At 40.1% G+C, this 20,794-nt stretch overlaps 1 protein-coding gene across 2 annotated transcripts; it reads right to left on the bottom strand.

The window, feature by feature from the left end:
- Positions 1-2,286: 2,286 nt before the first annotated feature.
- FRG1 (FSHD region gene 1) lies at positions 2,287-8,915 on the bottom strand. 2 transcript variants are annotated; one of them, XM_085058825.1, is made up of 9 exons: positions 8,757-8,915; positions 8,357-8,424; positions 7,389-7,511; positions 6,384-6,441; positions 6,095-6,209; positions 5,603-5,707; positions 4,507-4,598; positions 3,406-3,516; positions 2,287-2,562 (listed from the first exon to the last, which is right to left on the bottom strand). In XM_085058825.1, the coding sequence occupies exons 1-9, from the start codon at positions 8,816-8,818 to the stop codon at positions 2,526-2,528; spliced, it is 771 nt and encodes a 256-aa protein (XP_084914951.1). In that variant the 5' UTR covers positions 8,819-8,915; the 3' UTR covers positions 2,287-2,525. The 2 variants fall into 2 exon arrangements, with proteins under 2 accessions (XP_084914951.1, XP_084914953.1); XM_085058827.1 differs by lacking the exon at positions 5,603-5,707.
- Between the last annotated feature and the right edge of the window lie 11,879 nt (positions 8,916-20,794).

The raw sequence follows: 20,794 nt of genomic DNA, 5'->3' as shown, positions 1-20,794 counted from the left end.
CCCCCTGCTATGGGCAGGACCACCTTCCACTAGACCAGGCTGTTGTAATACGAAGTAAAAACCAGCAGCCAAATTAGGTGCATACTGTCATTTTAGTATGAGCATTATCGTTTTAGTATGAGCAAATGAATGTTTCATGAGTGTGTACGTCAGTAACAGCTGGTGGAAGCACCATGAAAAAGTACTCAAAACCTTCCAGGAGGCCTGTGTTTCAGCTTGTCTCATGTGCTCTATGCAGTCCCTAAGACATGTCACATGTTTTTAGGCACACAGAAGAGAAGTGATGGCAGTCTTTAACATCGTGACTTAACTGCCTGTGCACTTTACTCTCTTGCAAAACAAAGCGGGGGTGGCAGGAAAAGAAGGGAAGTCCTTGGCAGAAGGTTGATTGGAAAGCTGCACGGAACTGCAGAAATTAAGAAACAGGAAAGGATAAAAAATGTACTGTAATGTGGGAAAGCCATGGGAGGAGGCCATGCAACTGTGTAGGAAGGAGCCAGCTCAGAGCAGAAGCTGGGAATTGCATGGAGCTTTAGAGACCACGGCAGAAAACCACTGGTGAAAGAAGAAACAGAACCAATCTGTAGATTTAGAAACTGAGGAAAATGACAATGTAACAGGATAAACCTTGAGATTTTCAAGGGGGTGTTCTTTAAAAACAGGAAGTCAGGCAGTTTCTATATGGTCTGAAAAATACTTTCAGTTGAAAACAAATACATGTAAGACAATAATCCTGTGTTTACTTCCAGATATCTGAATATCTTATTATGGGCTATGGTATGAGAGAGTCTGCTTAAGTTAGTCCTGTTATTTTCTGAACATCTGCAACTCCTTTTGCTCATCTTTTGTATCTGGGGCAGACAACTTCTAGGGACTTTACTATCTTTGTCTAGATGCTTTACCACCTTTTGTACATTTTTAACAGGAAAAAAATAAACAATTACTTTGGAAAATTAAAAACTTATTCCAAATGTCCTGAAGACAAAACAATGCCATTGTCACATTACACAGCATACTTTTTCTAAGCCTCTTTATGCATCTCATTTAGTTCTTTCACTGGTAAAGAAATTCTCAGTGTAAGAAATAGTTATCTCCCAGCACCAGTGACCTTCTCTGACTAATGCCATTCTGCTGTGTTCCTCTCAGAATGCTTTGTCTTTAAGGTTGACACCAGTACCTTAGGCCCTCCACTTCAGTGTCTACGTTTCTTCTGTCAATTTTCAAAAATCTAAATCAGAAGAAAAAAGCTCCTGTGCTATCTCAGAAGACACATTTTCGCAAGGTTCTAGTGTATCATTAGTCCCAACATACAGGGGAACCTCACTGCTACTACAATACCCTCATTCTCTCCAAGGCTGCTAGTCCCTTGCCAATTTTAGTACTTCCTCTCCTACTTGGGAGAGTCTCATTGCATTTGTTCTGCCATTGCTTTTTACTTCACTTGCTCATGGCTCTGTGACAAACATGCCTCTCAGTTCCATTTTTCCCTTACTATCACTTATAGCTACTTGCAACACACTGTAGTCTCCTTTTTACACTAACATGACATGGAAAATTCCCTTTCAGGGGTATTCTCAGGTGCTTATTCTGTTGCTGAGCAGTCCTTTCAGCACCCTTCCCACCACAGAATAGCAGATTTCTGCTTCCAGATGCACTCATGTTTGAGTAATCATTTTGGTGAGCTCTATCAGACAAGTTCTTAGTCAAACAATATATTCTTTAAAGAAAAGTAGATGCTGTAATATCAATCTACTTCAACAATCAGCATACACTCCAGATGTATTTAAGATTCACAGTGATTGTGGATCAATGAAGCCTGCAATGAACTTCCAATAAATAGTTACTCTGGCCCGCAGCCTGTTCCTTGCAGTGCTGTCTCTTTCTCAGTGTTTCTGGGAGCAGTTTTGGCAGCAGGCCACTTCCAGGTCTGTGATGTTGCATTGGTTGTACATCAGTCACTTACATTTCTAGGGAGTGACATGTAGCATGGTACCTACAACAACAACTAGTTAATAAGCCCTAATCCCCAGTCCTAGACCAAACTAAGGAGCTCTGGAGAAAGATTAAAACTTTTTTTCTACCTCTCCTTGATAGCACACCTCACAGCTATGTTGTATTTTTTTCCAAGAATTCCTCAGACTCTGGCCAGGAACATTTGCCAACAATCAACTATTTATTTCTAGACTTTGTCCTAAAGGCACCTAAAAGCTAGGGGGCTATCTCCCTGGACTAAATCAATGTAGGTCTGTCTTCCAGGGCTTAAGTTATATGGCAAATATTTTACCATTGTGAATTGATATACCTTTAATTTTTCTTGGAGCTATTTTCTTGATACAAGCCAAATATTCACAAATGATACAGTTAATAAGATTTTATAACTGGATTATTAATATGTGAGAAAATTTTAATATAATCCTGAAGATACTTAAAAAACACCTTAAATAAAAAACAATTATAAAATATTTTACTCATTTTCAATTTGACCATGCCATCACAGATGCAGAAGAAAATGGACCAGCTGGATATCACTTGCAGTATCTATCTGCTTTCACTTTAGCTCTCCTGCATGGAAAGAATGAATGAAACAAGATTTAGATTAAGACCAAATACAATTACACTTGTGTGTTTTATCTGCCTCGAAGTGTTACGAATACATTGAAAACAATTTTTCTTAAACTTTACTTCAAAGCACATATAAAAGCCTAACAACACTTTGGATTTAATTAACTTTGTTTTCCTAAGGAGATAAACTGCAAAGTCTAAAGTTAACCTTGTCTTTCCCTTCATATCATCATGATTGCATTTTGTCTCCACTGAGGAACAGAATTCAGATTCAGTGTGATCTGAAGCTGACCACCTGTGAGAGCCCAGGAGGGTTCTCACATCACTTGCAATTATCAGAAATAGTCTTCTGCATTCCACCCACTGAATTAATGCAAATATTTATACTATATACTGATATAAAAGGCTTTAAAAATTCAAGATGGTTTCTTTACTCTCAGCTCAGGGGAAAAAAATATTCCTGCTAGATAACGTGAAGACCGTCCTTAATAAACATTTTTTCTCTTCAAAATGCAACTTCTGCCTTTCCAAAATGTTCTCGTGCCATAGAACTGAAAAATGTTAAAAATTAGCTTAATTTTTGTAATTAAAAAGATTAATCCCTCAACAACTCTGCATTAACAAACTGACCAACTTAGTTAAAGACTTCCGAAAGAACTACAGGCAAATTCAAACATGCAAACAAAAGGTGGCAACCCTAAGTACTCAGGCACAACACCAAAGCAAAAATACCCAGTAACCTATCCCCCTGAAATCTAGCGCTCTTTTGCACCCCAGGTTTACTGTAATCCCATTTACCAGTAGTTTTTTAATCAATACATTATTTCTTGTACTCTGAAGTACCTGTCAAGTAGCATTTCATGAAAAGTGCCTTCTTTCCTGGCTTTTCTAAGGGCTTTTGTATCTTCTTTGCTTATTTTAAGCTTTTTGTCTTGAAAACTTTGGAACTTCTTCCTGTAAGGGGGAAGGAAAAAAAGTAAAGAGCTGAAATCTCTTTAAAATTTTGTTTTTCAATACAACAGCTGTGATAAGAATCTTAGCTTCTATTAAAGCAGCAGATAATTGGCCTAATAAAATCCAGCGAACCACCCCAGTACTAAGGTTGCACTAACACTTTGGTAGGTTAAAGTTATTCAGTTTTTTTGGCAGTCTAAGTAAGAATGAGCCCCTATGTCACTAGCATGAAGTGGTTACAAATTCTAAAGACCCCCTTCTTCAACTACTAGCATAAGAAATCAGGTAGCAAAAATGTATTGGATGTAGTTGCGAGGTGCTGACAGTAGGGAAGCTGCAGGGGTTTTCTCTGGGCTGGACAGAGCTGGGTCTCAACACATCCCCTACAAGACAGAACCAAATCCATCAGCAAAGCTGGTGGTAGCTCTATGTAAACATATTTAAGACAGGGCAAAATGCCACAGGGAGAGAGGAAAAAAACCCTAAAAGTGCAAAATGGCAGTGTGAACATCAAGCACAGAGAAGGAGAGGGAGGAGATGCTTCAGGCACTGCAGCAGATATCCCGCCCATGAATAAGACAATATCCGAGCAGGGGAAAAGTGGGAAAGGAGTGGCTAAAAGAAACCATTGTGTATTGACTCATTGCCCATCCTGCTTGGAGGAGTGGGTGGAGGAGCCTGGAGTGAAGCTGAGCTTGGGGGATGGGAGAAAGAAAGGTGGTGTTTCTAATTTTTGTATCTTAGTACCCAACTCCATTTAAGAGGCAATAAATTTAATTAATTTTTCACAGTTAACCCTGGGACAGTATCTGGCACAAAATCTCTCCTTCATCTCAACCCATAAGCTTTCTCATCCCTGTTTTCTTCTCTTGTCTTGCTGAGGAAAAGTGAGTGAAAGGCTGGATGGGAGTTTGGTCCTTCCACCAAAAATGGCCCCAATTAGTAGTGAAAAAAGGTACTTGAGCCTGTTACCAGCTTTAAACTACGTACACATAATTGATTTCACACTGTTTAACGTTTCCTTTGTCTTCGTGTGGAACTTCATCTTTCTTCTTAGCTTCTCTTTCAGCACAAGTACGAATCTAATAATTGAAGAAAAAAAGAAAAACCAACCAAAACATAATAGAAAACTATATTTTAAAAACCATTAGGTTACAGGTTAAAGATGACTACATTTCCTTCATAACAGAATGAGAGTCACAGTGACTTCTCAAGTTCACAACTTTCAAATCAATGGGTAACCAGAGAAAACTGCAGTAAAAGTAAGAGCTGCCCAAAATGTGGGAAATGTTAAGTGTAATCCTTGATACTACAGTAACACATTATTGCTTTCATCTCAAAGGAGCACTATTCCAGTTCTTAATTTTGGCAGGGACAATTCAGAGATTGACTTTAAAATATTATTAGTTAGACAACTATCTCTATTTGGATAGACACATGTATTTTCCATGTTCAGATAAAGTCAAGATAGTCTTTTTGGATTCTCTTAAGAGATCTCCCCTTCTGCATCTGTGGCTAGCACAGGTCTTTCCCATGAGAACTTTCTCCTGTGTTTCATAAACAAAGATAAAGTTTGGATGTTATTAAAACAGTGTCTTGAGATTTGGACAGTTCAGGCCTGGCCAGTCGGGCCTAGGGGGAGGTTTCTGACTGACCAATCTGGGTGACCTCTGAAAAGTCTATATAAGTTGGAATCAAAATAATAAAGCTCTCTTTTCTTGCCACACTGAGAACCTGGGTCCTTTCTCTGCTAGCGGCTCAAGAGTGACATGCATCATTCTGGTAAACTCTCCTCTGCCCCTGATTTGGTCATAATTCCTCTCTTCTGTACCAAGCTGTTTGTAACTACCTGGAAGATCATACAAACTCTTTTGTCCTCCTGAAGGGTAAAATACAGTCCTATCTCTACAGAAAGTACTGAGAATTTATGCAGCCCTGAAACTCATTTACCTTTCTTATGGACAGATCACTTGACTGCTTATAGAAAGCAATTATAACTGTATTAACAAGAAATCATAGCACACAGACACCTGCTTGTTTGACTATTTCTGCCAAACCTGTATTAATTGTAGAAGTTATAGATTACCTTTATCATTTCTTCTTCCCCTGCAGTTTTGCTTTTGGCTTCTATGTCCCCCTCTTCATTGCATCTAATAAAACGGCTGTTTGCGGCTAGTAATGCCATTTTCCTCTACAGAAATAATAATATCACACATTGTAAGTATAATGAGGTTGCATATAATCCTTGATTAATAACATTCATTCTCTACTATACACCAGAAGTCTCTGTAAATGTGTTTAATTCTTTCATGTATGGATATTTAAATAGCTAGCCAGCAGACTTGCTGGCTTCTTCATTTTTAAGATGCTTATGGCTGCCAAAATGCAGTGATTGAAGCTACTGAAATATTTTTAAAACTTTCAATTACAGTAAGTGCATTGCATTGGAAAAACCTAAGTTACAATATGAAAGCGATTGCAAAAGGCTTTTACTTTATAGACAAAAATATCAACAAAGACTAACTCAGAATTCAGCCAAACACTACCAACATCAAAGAAACTATTCCAAACAGCTTACATCTTGAAAGACAGGTTCCCATTGCTCTCTTGATCCTATTGCATCGGAACGTCCAACAACAAGTCCGTCTGAATTTATACCAAGATATTTGCCGTAACCAGACTTGAGAGCAATCCTCAATGAGAAAATAAAGGAAAACAATAAAGAATGCTTTTAATTCACACAATTGACAATATCCAATATGTCACAAGCACATTCATTAGTAGACAATGTATTTCTAAAGAGTATTAAAACACTGCTCGCACAAAATCCAAAGATAACAAGTATCAAAACTTGAAACATTAATTACCTTGTATCAGACAACTTCACTGCTGTAAACTGTTCAGGAGGACTGGGGCCTTCATCATCTGAGGAATGCATTTTCCATTAGTTAAGTATTAAGCATAAATGTAAAATATTTTAGCCTATTAATACTGTAGTATCTAAAAGAATTAAACATTGACCATTGCTAAATACTACGGAATGCATTTATGTCTTTAAAAATTCCTTTTTGAGCATTCAATTTTAAAAAAGCAATGCAGGTGCTCATTTATGTTCATGTATTTAAAGTGATTAAAACAAGACACAAAATAAAGATGATCCTTATGTAAAGAAACTTATAGTTGAGAATGTTTTGTAATTCTCCTGGTGGTTTTGAAAATCTTAACCTCCTTGTAATATTACTTTTTCCAAACCCAAATGCATTATGGTTCAGCTATGGTAATTCAGTATCCTAAAAGCTACTGGCTTCTCCATCCCTCAAAATCAAAATGAGAGAATATGGCCATTGTTGCTTTGATGTCACCCTGGAGATGAAACACACACACTGTCAGGGAGAACCCTGGGAGAAACAATCCGTGTTGGAGTCATGGCTCTCAAATTCAAAGAACAAGGTAATTATGCCAGCACATTAGTAGTCCTCTTGTGCAGTGACAAAACAAGTATATTAAGACAAAGATGTAGCAATAAGCATTAAAACTCATCTACCTTGAGTTTCACTCTTCAAGTGACACCATAAACATTTTATAGGATTTAATAAAAATTATACTGCTTTTTATCCAGCAAGTGGTATGGCCTTTAACAGGTAATCATCTCCAATGCAGTTCAATTTATTGCACACATAAGCCACCATGAAACTAGATGGGTGAAACCGATTGGTAGTCATTAGGTTCAAGTCATCTACGTGCTTCAGCTAAAATGACTGCATTATAACTGGTTTTGGCTGTAACACTGCTTGCCTTGAAGTGATGCTAGTTCTATGCTTTTATGCATTTCTTTATTAAAACTGCTTATTTTCACATTTCCTGGAACAAACCTTTATGTGGTGCTCCAAGTGTAAACAAGCCATTGTCGAGGGCATGGATGTAAGCTCCTTTATCCATTTCTATAGCTATAGTTCCTGTAATTTCACCAAAATTACTGACAGCCCACCAGTTTCCTGTAACACAAAACCATGTCAGTTTATCAACAGAGTAATCACAACCTCTGATTACAGTAGCTGAAGAGATATTTCTGTGTCTTCTCTGAAATTTTAAATCCTAAAGATTAAATTGCTATTATTATTTCACAATCTTTGTACATTATTTTATATTATAGTCCACAGCCAATGTAATGGTGTGACTGCTGCTGCTTTAGGAAGTCCTGCTCTTCTACCTGCTGTCATCCCTAGTTACAAGCTCCTGTGCTTTATCACTTCTTCGTTAGTCTGTAGAACAAGTTGATTCTTTCAGCTGATGCAGCACAGAAAAGTATTTTTTCCCTTTGGATCAGTTTTGGGGTCATATCCAATTATTAGATTCTCCAGCACAAGAGAAACAGAGACCCTATTTCATCTTGCTGTAAAATTACTATATATGAGGGCTGTAATCCTTAGACCTCAGTTGTTCAAACCAATCTGTGTTTGAAAATTTGAGTCCTACAGAATTCCACCAAATTTAAAGGTAGCCCTTCCCATGTGCACAACTTCAAATTATGACTTTTACATTTTTTCAACACTAAAATTTTCTTCTTGTATACTGCCTTACAATTATTTCCTACCTGATCAAAATAATAACACTTAAAAAAATTTTATTGTTGTTAATAAACTGAATCAATCCCTCCGGTGTCACAAGGTCCCTTTGGAATTTAGGAAGACCCCAGTATACCAATGACATGTTGTGAGAAACAGTCATACACTCTACAGGGATTACACTTGCTTTACGAAGTCCTATAACGACCTCTTCAGCTTCTGCAACATCCCCTACAGCTCCCACACCGCCACGTAACTCCTGGAAAGCAGCTCACCGACAATATCGAGCTGCTCTGCCGCCTCCTCTTCCCTTTTCCTTTTCTTCTCCTTGTGCTTTTTCTTGCTGCAAGGGGACACGGTAAGAAGTGAGCAGGAGCCGCCGACCCCGGCCCTCACCCCGCGCCCTCTGTCCCTCTCGCCCGCCTCCCGCCCAGGCCGTGCGGCAGCGGTCAGTGTCCCCCGCCCGAGCCAGGGGCTGCCCGCCCGACCCTGCCCGGCCGGCCGGCGAGCGCGGGGATGGGTGGCTCCGGCCGGAGGGACGGCCCGACCCTGCCCTGCCCTGCCCTGCCCGGCCTCACCCCGCCCGGCCACACACAGCAGCCCCACCGCGGTTCGCAGCACAGCGGCTGCCGCAACACAGAGCAGGGGCGGCGCGGCGCGCAGCCCGCTCCTCACCTCTTCTCTTTGGAGCCTTTGAGGACGAGCTTGGTGGACTTGACGCAGGAATACTCCGCCATGTCGGGGGCCGGCAGGGCGGGCGGACGGAGCCGGCTCCGCCCCTGAGGCGGGCGGAAGCGCTGAGGCCGCGGCCCTTCCTCCGCCCGGCTGTGGGCGGGGAGCGCAGGCAGCGTGGGTCCTCGCACTTTGGGGGTGCTGCACGCGGCATTGGAGAGGGAAAATAACGCAAAGGGAGTTTCAAATTACAGAGTCTATCCCTCAGCACATTCCCTTTCTAAGTCTGGTTTGACTCCATGAGTTGCTGCAGCGCTTTGCTGGACTGCAGAGCGCTAAGGAATGAAGAACCCACAGCTCCTTGTGCAGCCCGTGCGTGGGTGTGTGTGTTGTAAGGCACATGGCAAGGGCATCAGCAGAGCTCTCGGGCAGAGTTACCCGAGAGCTGGACACCTGGATGTGCTGGTGAAGGAGTAAAAGCTTCAAGGGACGCCCCTGAAGACCAGCTAGGGAAATACTCGTAAGTCAGCCAGGTGCACCAAGCTAGGGGTGAAATGAGGTTTATGACAATTTTTTTTCCCATCCTGTTTGCCACTTGGTATTCTATAGAATACAATCTACCTCAGGCTTCCCCTAGGTATATAATGACCTTTTTCTCATATTAGTGTACCACTTTCTCAACAGGTACCAATGCTCTTTCCTTGGGGAGCAGTCTTACTAGAACATGTGTGATTAGAGTTCCAGTTACAGCAGTGATTTGTGTTTAGTCTTCAAAAGTGTTGTTCCTACTTCACACTCGTGGGAGGGACTTCATGCCCAAAAGGTTGCCTGTTAATTACATTACCAGGTCGAATGAAAAATACCATCCCTGTCAAGGCTTGCTGTACATGTCTTAATTATGTGTACAGAGGTGCTTGCACTGCATTGGTTTCCAAGTTCATTTCCTATCTCCGTTTTCAAGATACTCAGAGGTATCCTCTACAAATAAGAAATGAGAGTCGCATATATGGCTATGTCAAGGCTGTTAAAGTCACTGAAAGCACGTCCAGTTGATAAAGCTTGGTATGTATAATGTCCCAGTGAATGACCCTGGAGCTGGTGGATGACTGCGGGTGTCTACCACAGATACTTTGATTGAATCCAGAGCCCTGCCTCTTCTCACCAAAATGCTCTGAATTTCTCTCTGTTCGCCTAAGATGACTCTACCTTGTATCTTGATTTGTGAAGCAGCAGTGGTTGCACTCCCCATGTAAAATGAAAGCAATAGTAATGGACTTTCAGGAAGTTTTGGCAAGTCCCCCATTTTGGAGCTTTGGGGCAGTTGGGTTTGTCAGCAAAAGCAATACCTGAATCAAGCTGCTGGTCCGTGTAAACTGAGAATACTTTTTGTGTGTGGTTTTATGTTGGGTATGCTACTTTCCTGCTAATGTCTTCATCTGCAGTTTTTCAGTGAAAGACAGTTATCTCCATGATCAGTGTTTGGGAAGTGTATAACTTAGAGCAGTGTGTTGCTGTAGCAGACAGTATGAGAATTTAGTTGATTTATTGACTTACCAGTCTCAGAAACCTTCATCTTGTAATTATTTCTTCCAGTAAAAGCTGGAAAAATAGGTAGTACTGAAAGCTGCACACAGTGATGGATAGCTTGCTGACCACTTCAGTTGTCTGCATGAGAGTTGCAACCTTGAAAGAGCTGTGGTCAATTGCTCAATGTCCAAGTGGAGACCATGACACAGGCACTTCCAAGGAGCTGGTATTGAGACTGACACTTTGCAACATCTTTGTCAGCCCCATGGACAGTGGGATTGAGTGCAGCCTCAGCAAGTTTGCTGATGACACCTAACTGTGTGGTGTGTTTGACATACAGGAGGGAGGGAAGGAGGGAGGGAAGGAGGGAGGGAGGGAGGGAGGGAGGAAGGAAGGAAGGAAGGAAGGAAGGAAGGAAGGAAGGAAGGAAGGAAGGAAGGAAGGAAGGAAGGAAGGAAGGAAGGAAGGAAGGAAGGACATCCAGAGGGACCAGGACAGGCTTGAGAGGTGGGCCTGTGTGAACTTCATGAAGGTCAACAAAGCCTGTAAGGCAGATATTTTAGTAAAAGGAATATGAACAAGGTGAGAGAAATTACATTGGAATTAGAAAAAAGCACAGAAGAGACAAGTGAAGCAGGAAAGAATGTCTGCAGCCACCCTGCCATGCTGACTTGCCCTTCAGTGGTTATTTTGGGGATTTATTTTGAGTTCCTTTGTCGCGTTGATTCTGTGGAGAACAAACAGGTAGGAGCTCTTTTTGTTCTCTTAACTATAACTTTACAACTTTTTTTATGATAGGTTCTTATTTTTTGACTGCTTAACTGTGCAACTTTAGTATTTGTGGGGTATTTGTTCATTTTTGTCAAAGTGGGCCTGTGTCCAATGGTAGACCATGACCAGCACTTCATAGTACACAAGCATCTGCCTGAGAGGTCAAGTGAGAGAGGAAAAGGTAAGAATTAAAAAGAAAAAAAATTTATAAGAGATGTAATAACTTTAACGTTATTAAGAATTATCTAAGTTAGATTTTTGTGGTTTTTTTTCTTTTTAACTTTAAAAAAGCAAGAGCAATTAAAGCAGTTTATATTTTAAAATACATACATTTTTATCTTATGATAGACGTGCATTTTGCCATCTGGCCACCAGATGTTGCTATAGCCACAAAAATAAATGCAGATTAAGCAGTTGGGGGGAAAAAAGGGAGTAGTTTTATCTTCATTACAGATGACTGTTACATAATCGTGATCTTGGAAAGAATTACACATTTGCTTACCTTTTTTGTAGGGAATAGTCCTGGTGAGTTCAATTAAGCAGCTCATTCAGTGTAAAGTTGATCGTGGTTGCAAGCTTTTTTAGGATGAGGCAATATCAATTATGTTTGCTACTTTCTTAGTTTGCTGTTCTGTTTCCCTCATTATGAAGAAAAAGTGGGAAAGACAGAATGACAGAGACAATACATTCCTTATTTTAATAGAAATGTAGATTTTTTTCCCAGGCTCTTATAATGTAAGATATATTGTCTTTTTAATGAGTATAATTTTATTTAAAATTCATGTATCTTGGGTTTCTTCTTAAATTTAGTGACACCAGCAACAAATAAGCATCATTACAGTATATGCAGAAGATGGAAAAACCTTTCCCTGTGGGACAAAGTGATGAAATCAATCTGAAAACTGTATCTAAAATGGCACCACTTTAGAAAAGCTATTTAGACTCTAATTTTCCAGTTAGTATTTTTGAAATTAAAACATTTCCAATATGTCTGGGCTGTGGTTGTTTAAAAAAAATATAACAGTTCATTTTCTTTATGGCATTGGAAATAAATAGCGCCTTTGTGTTTGCAATTGTAGAAAACAAATCACTTTTTTAATGACTGGATTTTCCTGCCAGCTTGGAATTTGCCGCATGTGCATTTTATTTTGAATGCCTAAAGAGTGAAATCATTTGCCGTCTTTCATGCAGATGGGGCAGATTGGCTGAGGTGTCATTTGCAAAATGTGCTCTTTTATCATTCAAGTTTGAAGGGAATCATTACAAACAATGTTTCCCATAGATGCTCAGGATTAATGGAAGGGACAGGCTGAGACTGAGCATCCATGGATATAGTCTGGTGTCCTCAGAGCCTGGAGCCAAACTTGGGTGCTTTGGAGTTTTCTTCCATTGTATTTGGTTATGCTAGGAAATATTAAAATATCTCTCCAAACCGGTTAAACTTGAATTAGCTCTCTTCTCTTGATAGCCAAGTTGACATTATATGCTTCCCCCCCTCCTTTTGTTTATAAGTGTGGGCCTCTTGTGAAATATCAAAGCTCTTGACTGATGTAACAGCCAAGATCGATACAGTTTTGTTTACTCATTTACAGAAGGAGTGAAATCTGATGTGAGTTAGAACCAGAGCAACTATATTTTAATTTTTCCCCAGTGGGACAAAGTACATACTCTGGAATGTTGTGGTGGTTTGTTGTCATGTTCAGCAGCAGTTGTGTCAGAATGTTGAAGCATCCCCAGGACATGATGGTGCATACCACAGTGCCGTGACAGATGTAAATAAAAAGCTCATTTGATACTTAGCATTTTTAATACTGCATGCTGAAAATGGTTTTATTATAACTTCCAAATTTTAAATGTGACCAGAAATTACTTTTTTTTTTTTTTTTTTTTTTTTTAATTCACAAATGTTAGTGTTAGGTTTTTAGCACAGTTAAATAGATACTCTCAAAATTGCATTTCTCCTACTCAGCTTATGGCTTAGTACCTAGAGTATTTGGGAAATAGGAAGGGTTTCTCAGCCTGTCATGACAGGATGGAGCTCCAGCTCAGATCCTCCAGTCCTCAGCATCCCTGTGTTGGTTCTGGCTTCTCAGCTTTGCCTGATCACTCCCTCACTTTCCTCTGCTGTCACTCTGTAAAGTTTTGTAGTGAAGTTTTTGTAGCTGGCCAGAGCCCCTCAGTATCTGCTTCTTCAGACACTGAGATCCTGCTCTACAGTTTGGCAATGACCTCTCACCAAAGTCCCCTTCTGCTGGACACTGAGAGAATGCAAAAAGAGAAATGAAAAGGTAGCTGCAAATGTACAGTGGTTTCATTCAGATGCCAGCTCTGTATGGTGTTTACTTGAACTCAGACCTCCTGGTTTCTGCTTGCCATCTCAAATGCCTTAGCATGTGGACTTCTTCAAATTGTGTTATTCTTTTCTACTAATTGCTCTGGGTTTCATCCTGATGTACTAAGGAAAATTTTATATGTGTATGAACACTTTTGTCTCTCTGTCCAGTACTCTGTGTTTCTTTATAAATTTTTTTCAAATAGGCCATTTTTGTTCCTTTTTAACAGACACAATCACAACAATGATTGAAACCGGTGAGTTCTGAAACTGTTGTTAGGTAAATAGGAAAAAGACCTGTAACTTCCTTGACTAAGGAAAGGGTTGCAATATAAATTTTCATCTTAGTAGAGATGGGAGAGAACACTCATGCAGAAATAAGTCTATGAGAAAAAACTCCTACTAAATCTAGGGCACTAATGAGTGAAAAATCATACTGCATTACTTCCAGTGCTTAAAAAAGCAACCTATTGCTCTGTACTATAATTTCAGTTTTTATGGGATGGAAATTTGATTCTATAAGTTGAGCATATGACTTTTGACATTTCCTGACAAATAGCTGGTATGTTTGATGCAAATGTAGCTGAAAACTCCTTTCCCTATTCACTGATACTATATGGAAAATACAGACTCAAATACAGACTATAAATTAAACATGAAAGAGTTTTTGTGGCAAGTTACCTGCTTTGTGCTATGTGTTCATATGCAAACGTTTCCCTCTCTGGGACACTTTTTTCTTGTCTCCAGTGAGCTTTGTTTCCCTTATTATAGGGAGCTGAGTTTGTATCTCATTAGGAAAGCCACAGGATCCATGGGGAAAGATTTTCTATTTCATGTGTATGTAGCACTGTTGTGGTTTTCTTTGTTAGCCTATAATCAAGTTTAATTTAAATACAGTTTCTAACTAGTGCTTTTTTTTTTCTGAGTGTTTCAAAAATGGTTTCTTCCTCCTTGTACTTTGTATGTGATTTAGTAGGAAATAAGCAGGTGGTTGTGACTAGTCTGGAAGGTTTTACTCACCTTCACAGCATTTCTTCTGAGAAGGGACTCACCAAGGGTAAACCCTCCCTCCCCCCAACCAACCCCACAATAATATATGTCTTCCTTTTGGGCTATATATTTTTCTTACTCCATTTCCTCTGAGACTTCATGGGTGTCCTTTATAATTTCAATGGAGATATGTGTTGGCAGGACTTAAAAGAAGAATGAACCTGTGGCAGGGTGTTCATTTTCAGTGCTGCTATCCTCCTGGCCATAAAACTGTACCCTTTCTCTTCGTAAATTATGTTTCCTCTCCCCCAGGATTGCCATATAATTTCTTTCTGCATTTTTCTTTTCCTAATAGGACTGGAACATTTACCTGCTATGATTGTTTGCATTGCCCATTTGAATTTGAAGAGCCATTGTAAGTGATTTTCTTCTCTTATCCTCATAGCTTCCAATTCTGTGTAATTTGTCCTGAATGCGGATGCCCTTCCATAAAAAGGAAATTTTTACTAATGCAGTGGCAGTGAATATCTTGTTACAAAAGCTTTTGTGTGGACTTAGCAACTGTGGAGGTGGAAGGGAGACCTGTAGACTATTGCATATGGAATAGGTGTAGTCTAGGCAAAGACAGAGAAAGCTTTTTGCTCTGGAGGGTATTCTGAAGTGTTCATTATCCCTGTCCTCTCACTTCCTTGTAAATATGTTAAATCCAAGTCACAAAGGATTCAGTTGTGGGTTTTTTTCCCCTTCCTGGGCCAAATATAAAAGAGAAATAAATATACTTAATTTTTGTTCATTTGTGATGGCCTGACTTAGACTGTCCTACTTAGTTATTCATGCAGAGAGCCTCCAAATGTTGACAATATTTATTAGATTATAAGGCAGTTAGAGATCAAAGGAAAATGTAGAACTCCCTAAACCTTGCCCTTGTCAGGACTATCATCAATATCTTGTAATTTTGTGTTTAATTTTGCCCATCGCATATCTAGTTAATCTGGTTTGCCCAGCTTTTTGTCTTATGCTTTTTAAAAGCAGCACAAGGAGAACAAAACATGTTTACAATCATCACCTCCTTTTCGACTTAAGGTAAATAAGGTTTCTAACCCATAACACAGTATGGAAACTGTTTTGAAATACGGCAGCCAGAGGTGGCAGCATTCACCATCCTAATGCTGTTTGACTTTTTTTTTTAAGCTTCAGTAACTTGCAGGAATGAATGATGTAAAATTTTTAGTTTCTACTGAAAAAATACAATGCAAACTAGAATTTCTGTCCCTCATGGATACAAAGAAGAGACATAAAACCTGATTGTAAAGGTTTAAACATTTGAAAGGCAGAACAAAAGAAGAGCACACCTATATTTCTTTTAAAGTCTGCTTTTAAAGCCATTCTTGTGAGTGTTGGAGCCTGACTAATGATTTTTGAGTGCCTTGCGTTGGCAACTTCTGTTGACTCGTGTCCTGTCACAGTAGGTAAGTGAGTAGGAGTTGAAACTGCTGATCTTCCCATGTTCTGATCCCGAGAGAAAAGGAGAGGGAACATTTCAGTATGCATCACCTGTTTTCAGGCTGTTTTCCCCACAGCATACTGTTGGTGTACATCAGAGCTTTTCTTATAGGCTAGATGCAGAACAAAATGTTTTTTTCTCAATTAAGCTTTATTTTGCTGAAGGGGTATCTCCTGCTCCTGGAAGTCCCAACTTTAATTTTGCAAAGATAAAAATAGTCTTTTTGCTGTCATAGCTTCAGGAAACTATGTTGTGACAAGGCATAATCTGGTTTAGATCTTAAAAGATGACATCTGTGAGACTGGGTAAGGTGTTTCAGTGCATCCCAGAGTACAGGCTGTCTGGAGCAAAGTCCTAGGGAATAATCCCGTAAGGATTACTGACATGTGCAGTAGATGGGGTGTAATTTATACAATTAACTTCTTAATGGAGTATTGAGCCATATCCTTACTGTTCTTTAGCCTGTTTGGAAGGTAGAATCCCTAGGGGCGTGTGTGAGGGTTTGTTATAACTGGTCCAGAGCACTAGACCTGAAATTCTCTCTGACCTGCTTCAGGTGTTTAGTCCTCTGATGGATAGAAATAGGTCTCAGCTCTGATCACGTTGGGGTTCACGGGAAAATTCAACATTGGTAATCTTCATTGATGCTGTTGCCTTTGTTGCAGATGGCCAAGATCTAGCTCAGGTTTCATCACTGCCTGAGGTGCCCAGAACTGCCTTTTCTAGGAGGTACAAAATATCTAGCTCTGCCAGACCCATGAGTGGGACATGCATTTTTTCCCAATATCTAGTGGAAAGCCACAAGTAGTCTAGTTAAAAGAAAATACCATACTGCCCTGCAGTGGCAACATGCAATCTGTGTATCTATGGTCAGAGATGTAGGTTATGCACACCATAACCTATAGCATTGCACCTCATGTTCCCCTGGAGACAGAGAGAAAGATTCCCTCTGTTCTGAGCAAGGGAAACAGTCTGTCCCAGTGAGTGTAGAGGCCCCTTTACCGGGGGACAAGATGCAAGAGGACAAAAATTGCATCTGGTTGAAGTTAGAGTGAAAACTTAAAAGAGCAATGGTACTTTTCCCTTAACTGTTCCCCACACAGTGTCATGGAATTTAGGGAACATGGTCATGTTGTTTAAGTACAGCAAGTTTTTAGTGTGAAAATAATGTTGGTAGTCCTGTGGCATGAGACAAGGAGTGAACCCTGCAAACCAGGCCATTTAATAATCCTTCAATGCTCCTCTGCTGTGCTGGGGCATTAGGAAGAAGAGAGGATGTTTATGCATAGGTCAGTCTTCTTCTCATGGACTGGCAGAGTGTGTAAAGGACTGTCCTTCTTGGTAGGAGTGTGTGATGGTCAAGATTCACAACCACATCATATTTTCAAATATTGTTTGAAACACTATTCATGCAGTTTACTGCAACAGTCTGGAAAGCTTCAGCATCAGTTCAGACTTACTGCACTCCTATGTCATGCTTGGGTTATGGCCTGAGACTGATTACACACAGAAAGACAACAAACATAAATACTGATCATGTTGTGACCTGACATGGCAAAGGCAATGAGAAACAAAAGCACCCTGTGGAATCAAAATGAGTCCAAGGCATGACATCTACTAAAAAACAAGGTTTTGTAGGGCTGTTAAGACCCAGCTTATCCCTACCCACTCCTGCAAGTTGAGCCTTTGTCCACCAAATGACAGTGACAACTCTGAAAGGTTAAAAATTAAAAGTCTTCTGCTGTGTGAAGAAGACTCCTCCTTGCTTTACCTAGCAACCATCCCACCCATCTCACCTGAAGGTGCCAGGTCTTTTCTCCCTCTGCTTCTCAGAGTGTGGGTGCAAATAAGAGATACTAAGAATACTTGCAGGTGACACCTCTTGTTTCCTGTCCTGAATGTGGAGGCATGTGACAGAACGCCCCAGGCTTGGTGCCAGTGATGTGTATTTTTAAAAGAGCATCTAAAAAGTACTTATGGCTTTAAATGTGATGCTGGATTGAGCAGCAGTCAACCATTTTATCAGTTCTGCTCTCTCCAGCAGGTAGAGTGGCTATCGAATTTACACTGTCTGTGTTAATTCTGAACTTGTCTGTATCAGACTTACTACCGTGACTACAACTTCTAGCAGGTTGATGCCTGCTTTTGTGCCTTACTCTGCTCTTCTCTGGAGTTGATGAACTTGAGGGTAAATTACATTTAGGCTTTGGTAGCAGTGATACATTCATGGAGGGGCATGTCAGTGTGGGAGTGTAATTCAGGTGAAAGTAACCTGGAGGTGGTGGGGTTTCTTAAAGATACCTGTGGATCCCTTGCTAATGGAAAAAGGAAGAGCAGTTAGAGACAGCTGTTTTTTCAAATGCCTCCTCTGATATTGGTGACAGAGCACTCATTTTATCTGGATGCATAGTGTTGTACTATGCCTTCACAAAGCGTCTCTCTACAGAAAGGCTGGGGAATAATCCTGGTTGTATACATGACATCGTTTTGGCTACTGCTGGGATTGAGGTCTGTTCTTGGCATGAGAAAGGCAATGTAATCATCCTCTTGGCTGATGTCTGAAGGGGCAGATCCTTGGGGTTTCCATTCTCTTCCTCTTCCTGAAGTGCAGTAAGATTTTCTACATGTGCTGCATGCTCTATGGTACCTTCATTCATCCAAATATTTTGCCTTCTGTGTCTTCTCATCTCCCATAAAGCTATAGATATCTGTATTTTTTAAAATTGTTTTAACATTAATTTGGCATGGATTTTAAATGTTACAAACCTGAGAATGGAATCAGACATTTTCCTGAACTGTGCCAGTTTCTGGAGACTGTGATGTGTCCATCTGGCTCAGAGGCAGATCCCTAGTGCTGGGACCATACAATACCTCAGGCTATTGTCTCAAAATGGTTAAATGGTATCGTGATCTTGTTTTTGAGAGGTTGTGTACTTTGTGTGTAGCATAGGATGTGATGGACAGGTGGGAATGGAATCAGTGTCAAAGTGAATTGGCAGCCAACTCCATCTTGAGGGGAAGATACTGGCAGACTTTAAATGCTGAAGTTGGTAAGCAGGTGGAGAACAGAGTCATGAGAATACTAATGAAGGGATGTTTATAGGGCTGCTTAGGTTCCAGTGAAATACCGGTAATTTAACTAGAACGTTGCATGGAGAGGATTCAGCCCTTTAGTTGTGTCAGTAAAAATTACATGGATCTTGAGGCAAAAGCTTTCAACCCAAAATAGAAACAAGGGAAAGGACAGTGTGTGATTGGGCTAGTATTGCTCATATTTATGAGTTTCAGTTAACAGCAGAGAAATCATCCTGTAGATGTATTTTCTCTCAAAGACAAATTGTAAAGGCAAAGAAGTATTTCCTGAAATGTTTTGAAACTTCACTTGGAAGACTCGTTCGCCTATCGTGTAGGTAACTTTCTAGCTTCTAATTCTGTGTATCACATCATGACTAAACAGGATAATGCAGACGTGTGGATCAGCCCTATTGTCTTTTCCTGTATTTCATTGACTGCACAGAGGGGGTATGTATGCTGGGAAGTTCAGATCGAAAACCTATTCTATAGCCTGGTTGGAACACAGCCCTCTAGTAAGCACTCAGTATTTCACCACAGGTGGTGTATGCAGCTGATAGTTGGCTCATTGGTTTGCATCTTTCATTACCTTGCTTAGAAGACCAATAAGGGCATTATTCTGTTTTTTTCCAGTGCTGTGCAAAGCAAAGCAACAAACGCTGAATCAATAAAGTAATGCACAGTTTAACTGCTCTGAGGCAAAGAAAAAACATTTTAAACCTATAATTTATTTATTTTTATTAAAACATTTTTAGCGGCACCATCTTTTTGTGTTTTACTTGAAATATCATTTGGATCCCATTTATGTGAAAGGCTTTATTTGAAACTTTTTTTCAGACTTAATAGATTAGTTTTAGTAGTGAGCCAGTTGGAGGTAATCAATTGCGAACAACTGTACAGAGGTTCTCTAAGCTAGGCTGGATTTGAAGGGTTTAATTTTAATCATAGTCTGAGAGCTACAGCTGCTTCATGTTTGTTTAGTAATAGAGTTGATGAGCAGCTAATTTGAAAGGAAAGCTCAAGCACAGGTGTGAAATTCCTCACGGGTATAAGAGAACTGGCCTTGAATGTAAGAAGATGGTGCCGAACATATTGCTCTACAAGGCAAAGAGATTCTTGTTTAAGTATTTCTAAACTAGCACATGTGACATAAATCCCTTGACTCAAACATCTTTCACCTTTTTATCATACCACTTAAGTGATCATCCAGTATGTCAGAGACCAGGATTTGATACCCTACTCTGTCTGGTTTTGAATATGTATCTCCAGGTTCCAGGATTTGAGTCCCAGCGATAACAGTGCCCTGAGCAGGTCTTTGATTTTTTCCATATGATGCTATTACAGATTGCCCGTAAAAACTAATATCAATTTGATTTGAGGAGCCCCAGTTACTACTGTCCATTCCATATACAAATAGAGAATACAGAGATGTGAATCCTTACCTGGTCTAGTTGTCTTCATTGGACGTTGTGGGGAGGGAGGATGTAACTTCTGAAGAAAGGCAGAATTGAAAACACCTGTGGCATTTGCAACTTACCAGGTTACAAGCTCTCTGTGTTGTGTGTATAGTCCCAGCAAACACTACTCTTTGTAAAGCTTCTGATTTGTGATCCGTGTCATAGTTGCTGTGATTACTGTAGTGTTCCTGTTGCAGTTTCTGCGAGTGATGGCTCAGAGATGAGAATATTGACTTTGACAACTGTCTCCTTAACATCCTGCAAGCGTACAGGCTACTGAGTTGGGAAAGCTGAGGAGATAATGTGATTTGCTCCGTTCCCTAAACCACAAGATTGGTAAGCCATGTAGCAGGTGAAGGGGCTGGCACTCACAGTTATTGCTGTCAGT

The sequence above is a fragment of the Lichenostomus cassidix genome, chromosome 4 (assembly GCF_008360975.1).
Source record: "Lichenostomus cassidix isolate B80296 chromosome 4, HeHo_3.0, whole genome shotgun sequence".
In the NCBI taxonomy this organism is placed as follows: domain Eukaryota; kingdom Metazoa; phylum Chordata; class Aves; order Passeriformes; family Meliphagidae; genus Lichenostomus; species Lichenostomus cassidix.
This window is presented reverse-complemented; position numbering and strand designations above follow the sequence as displayed.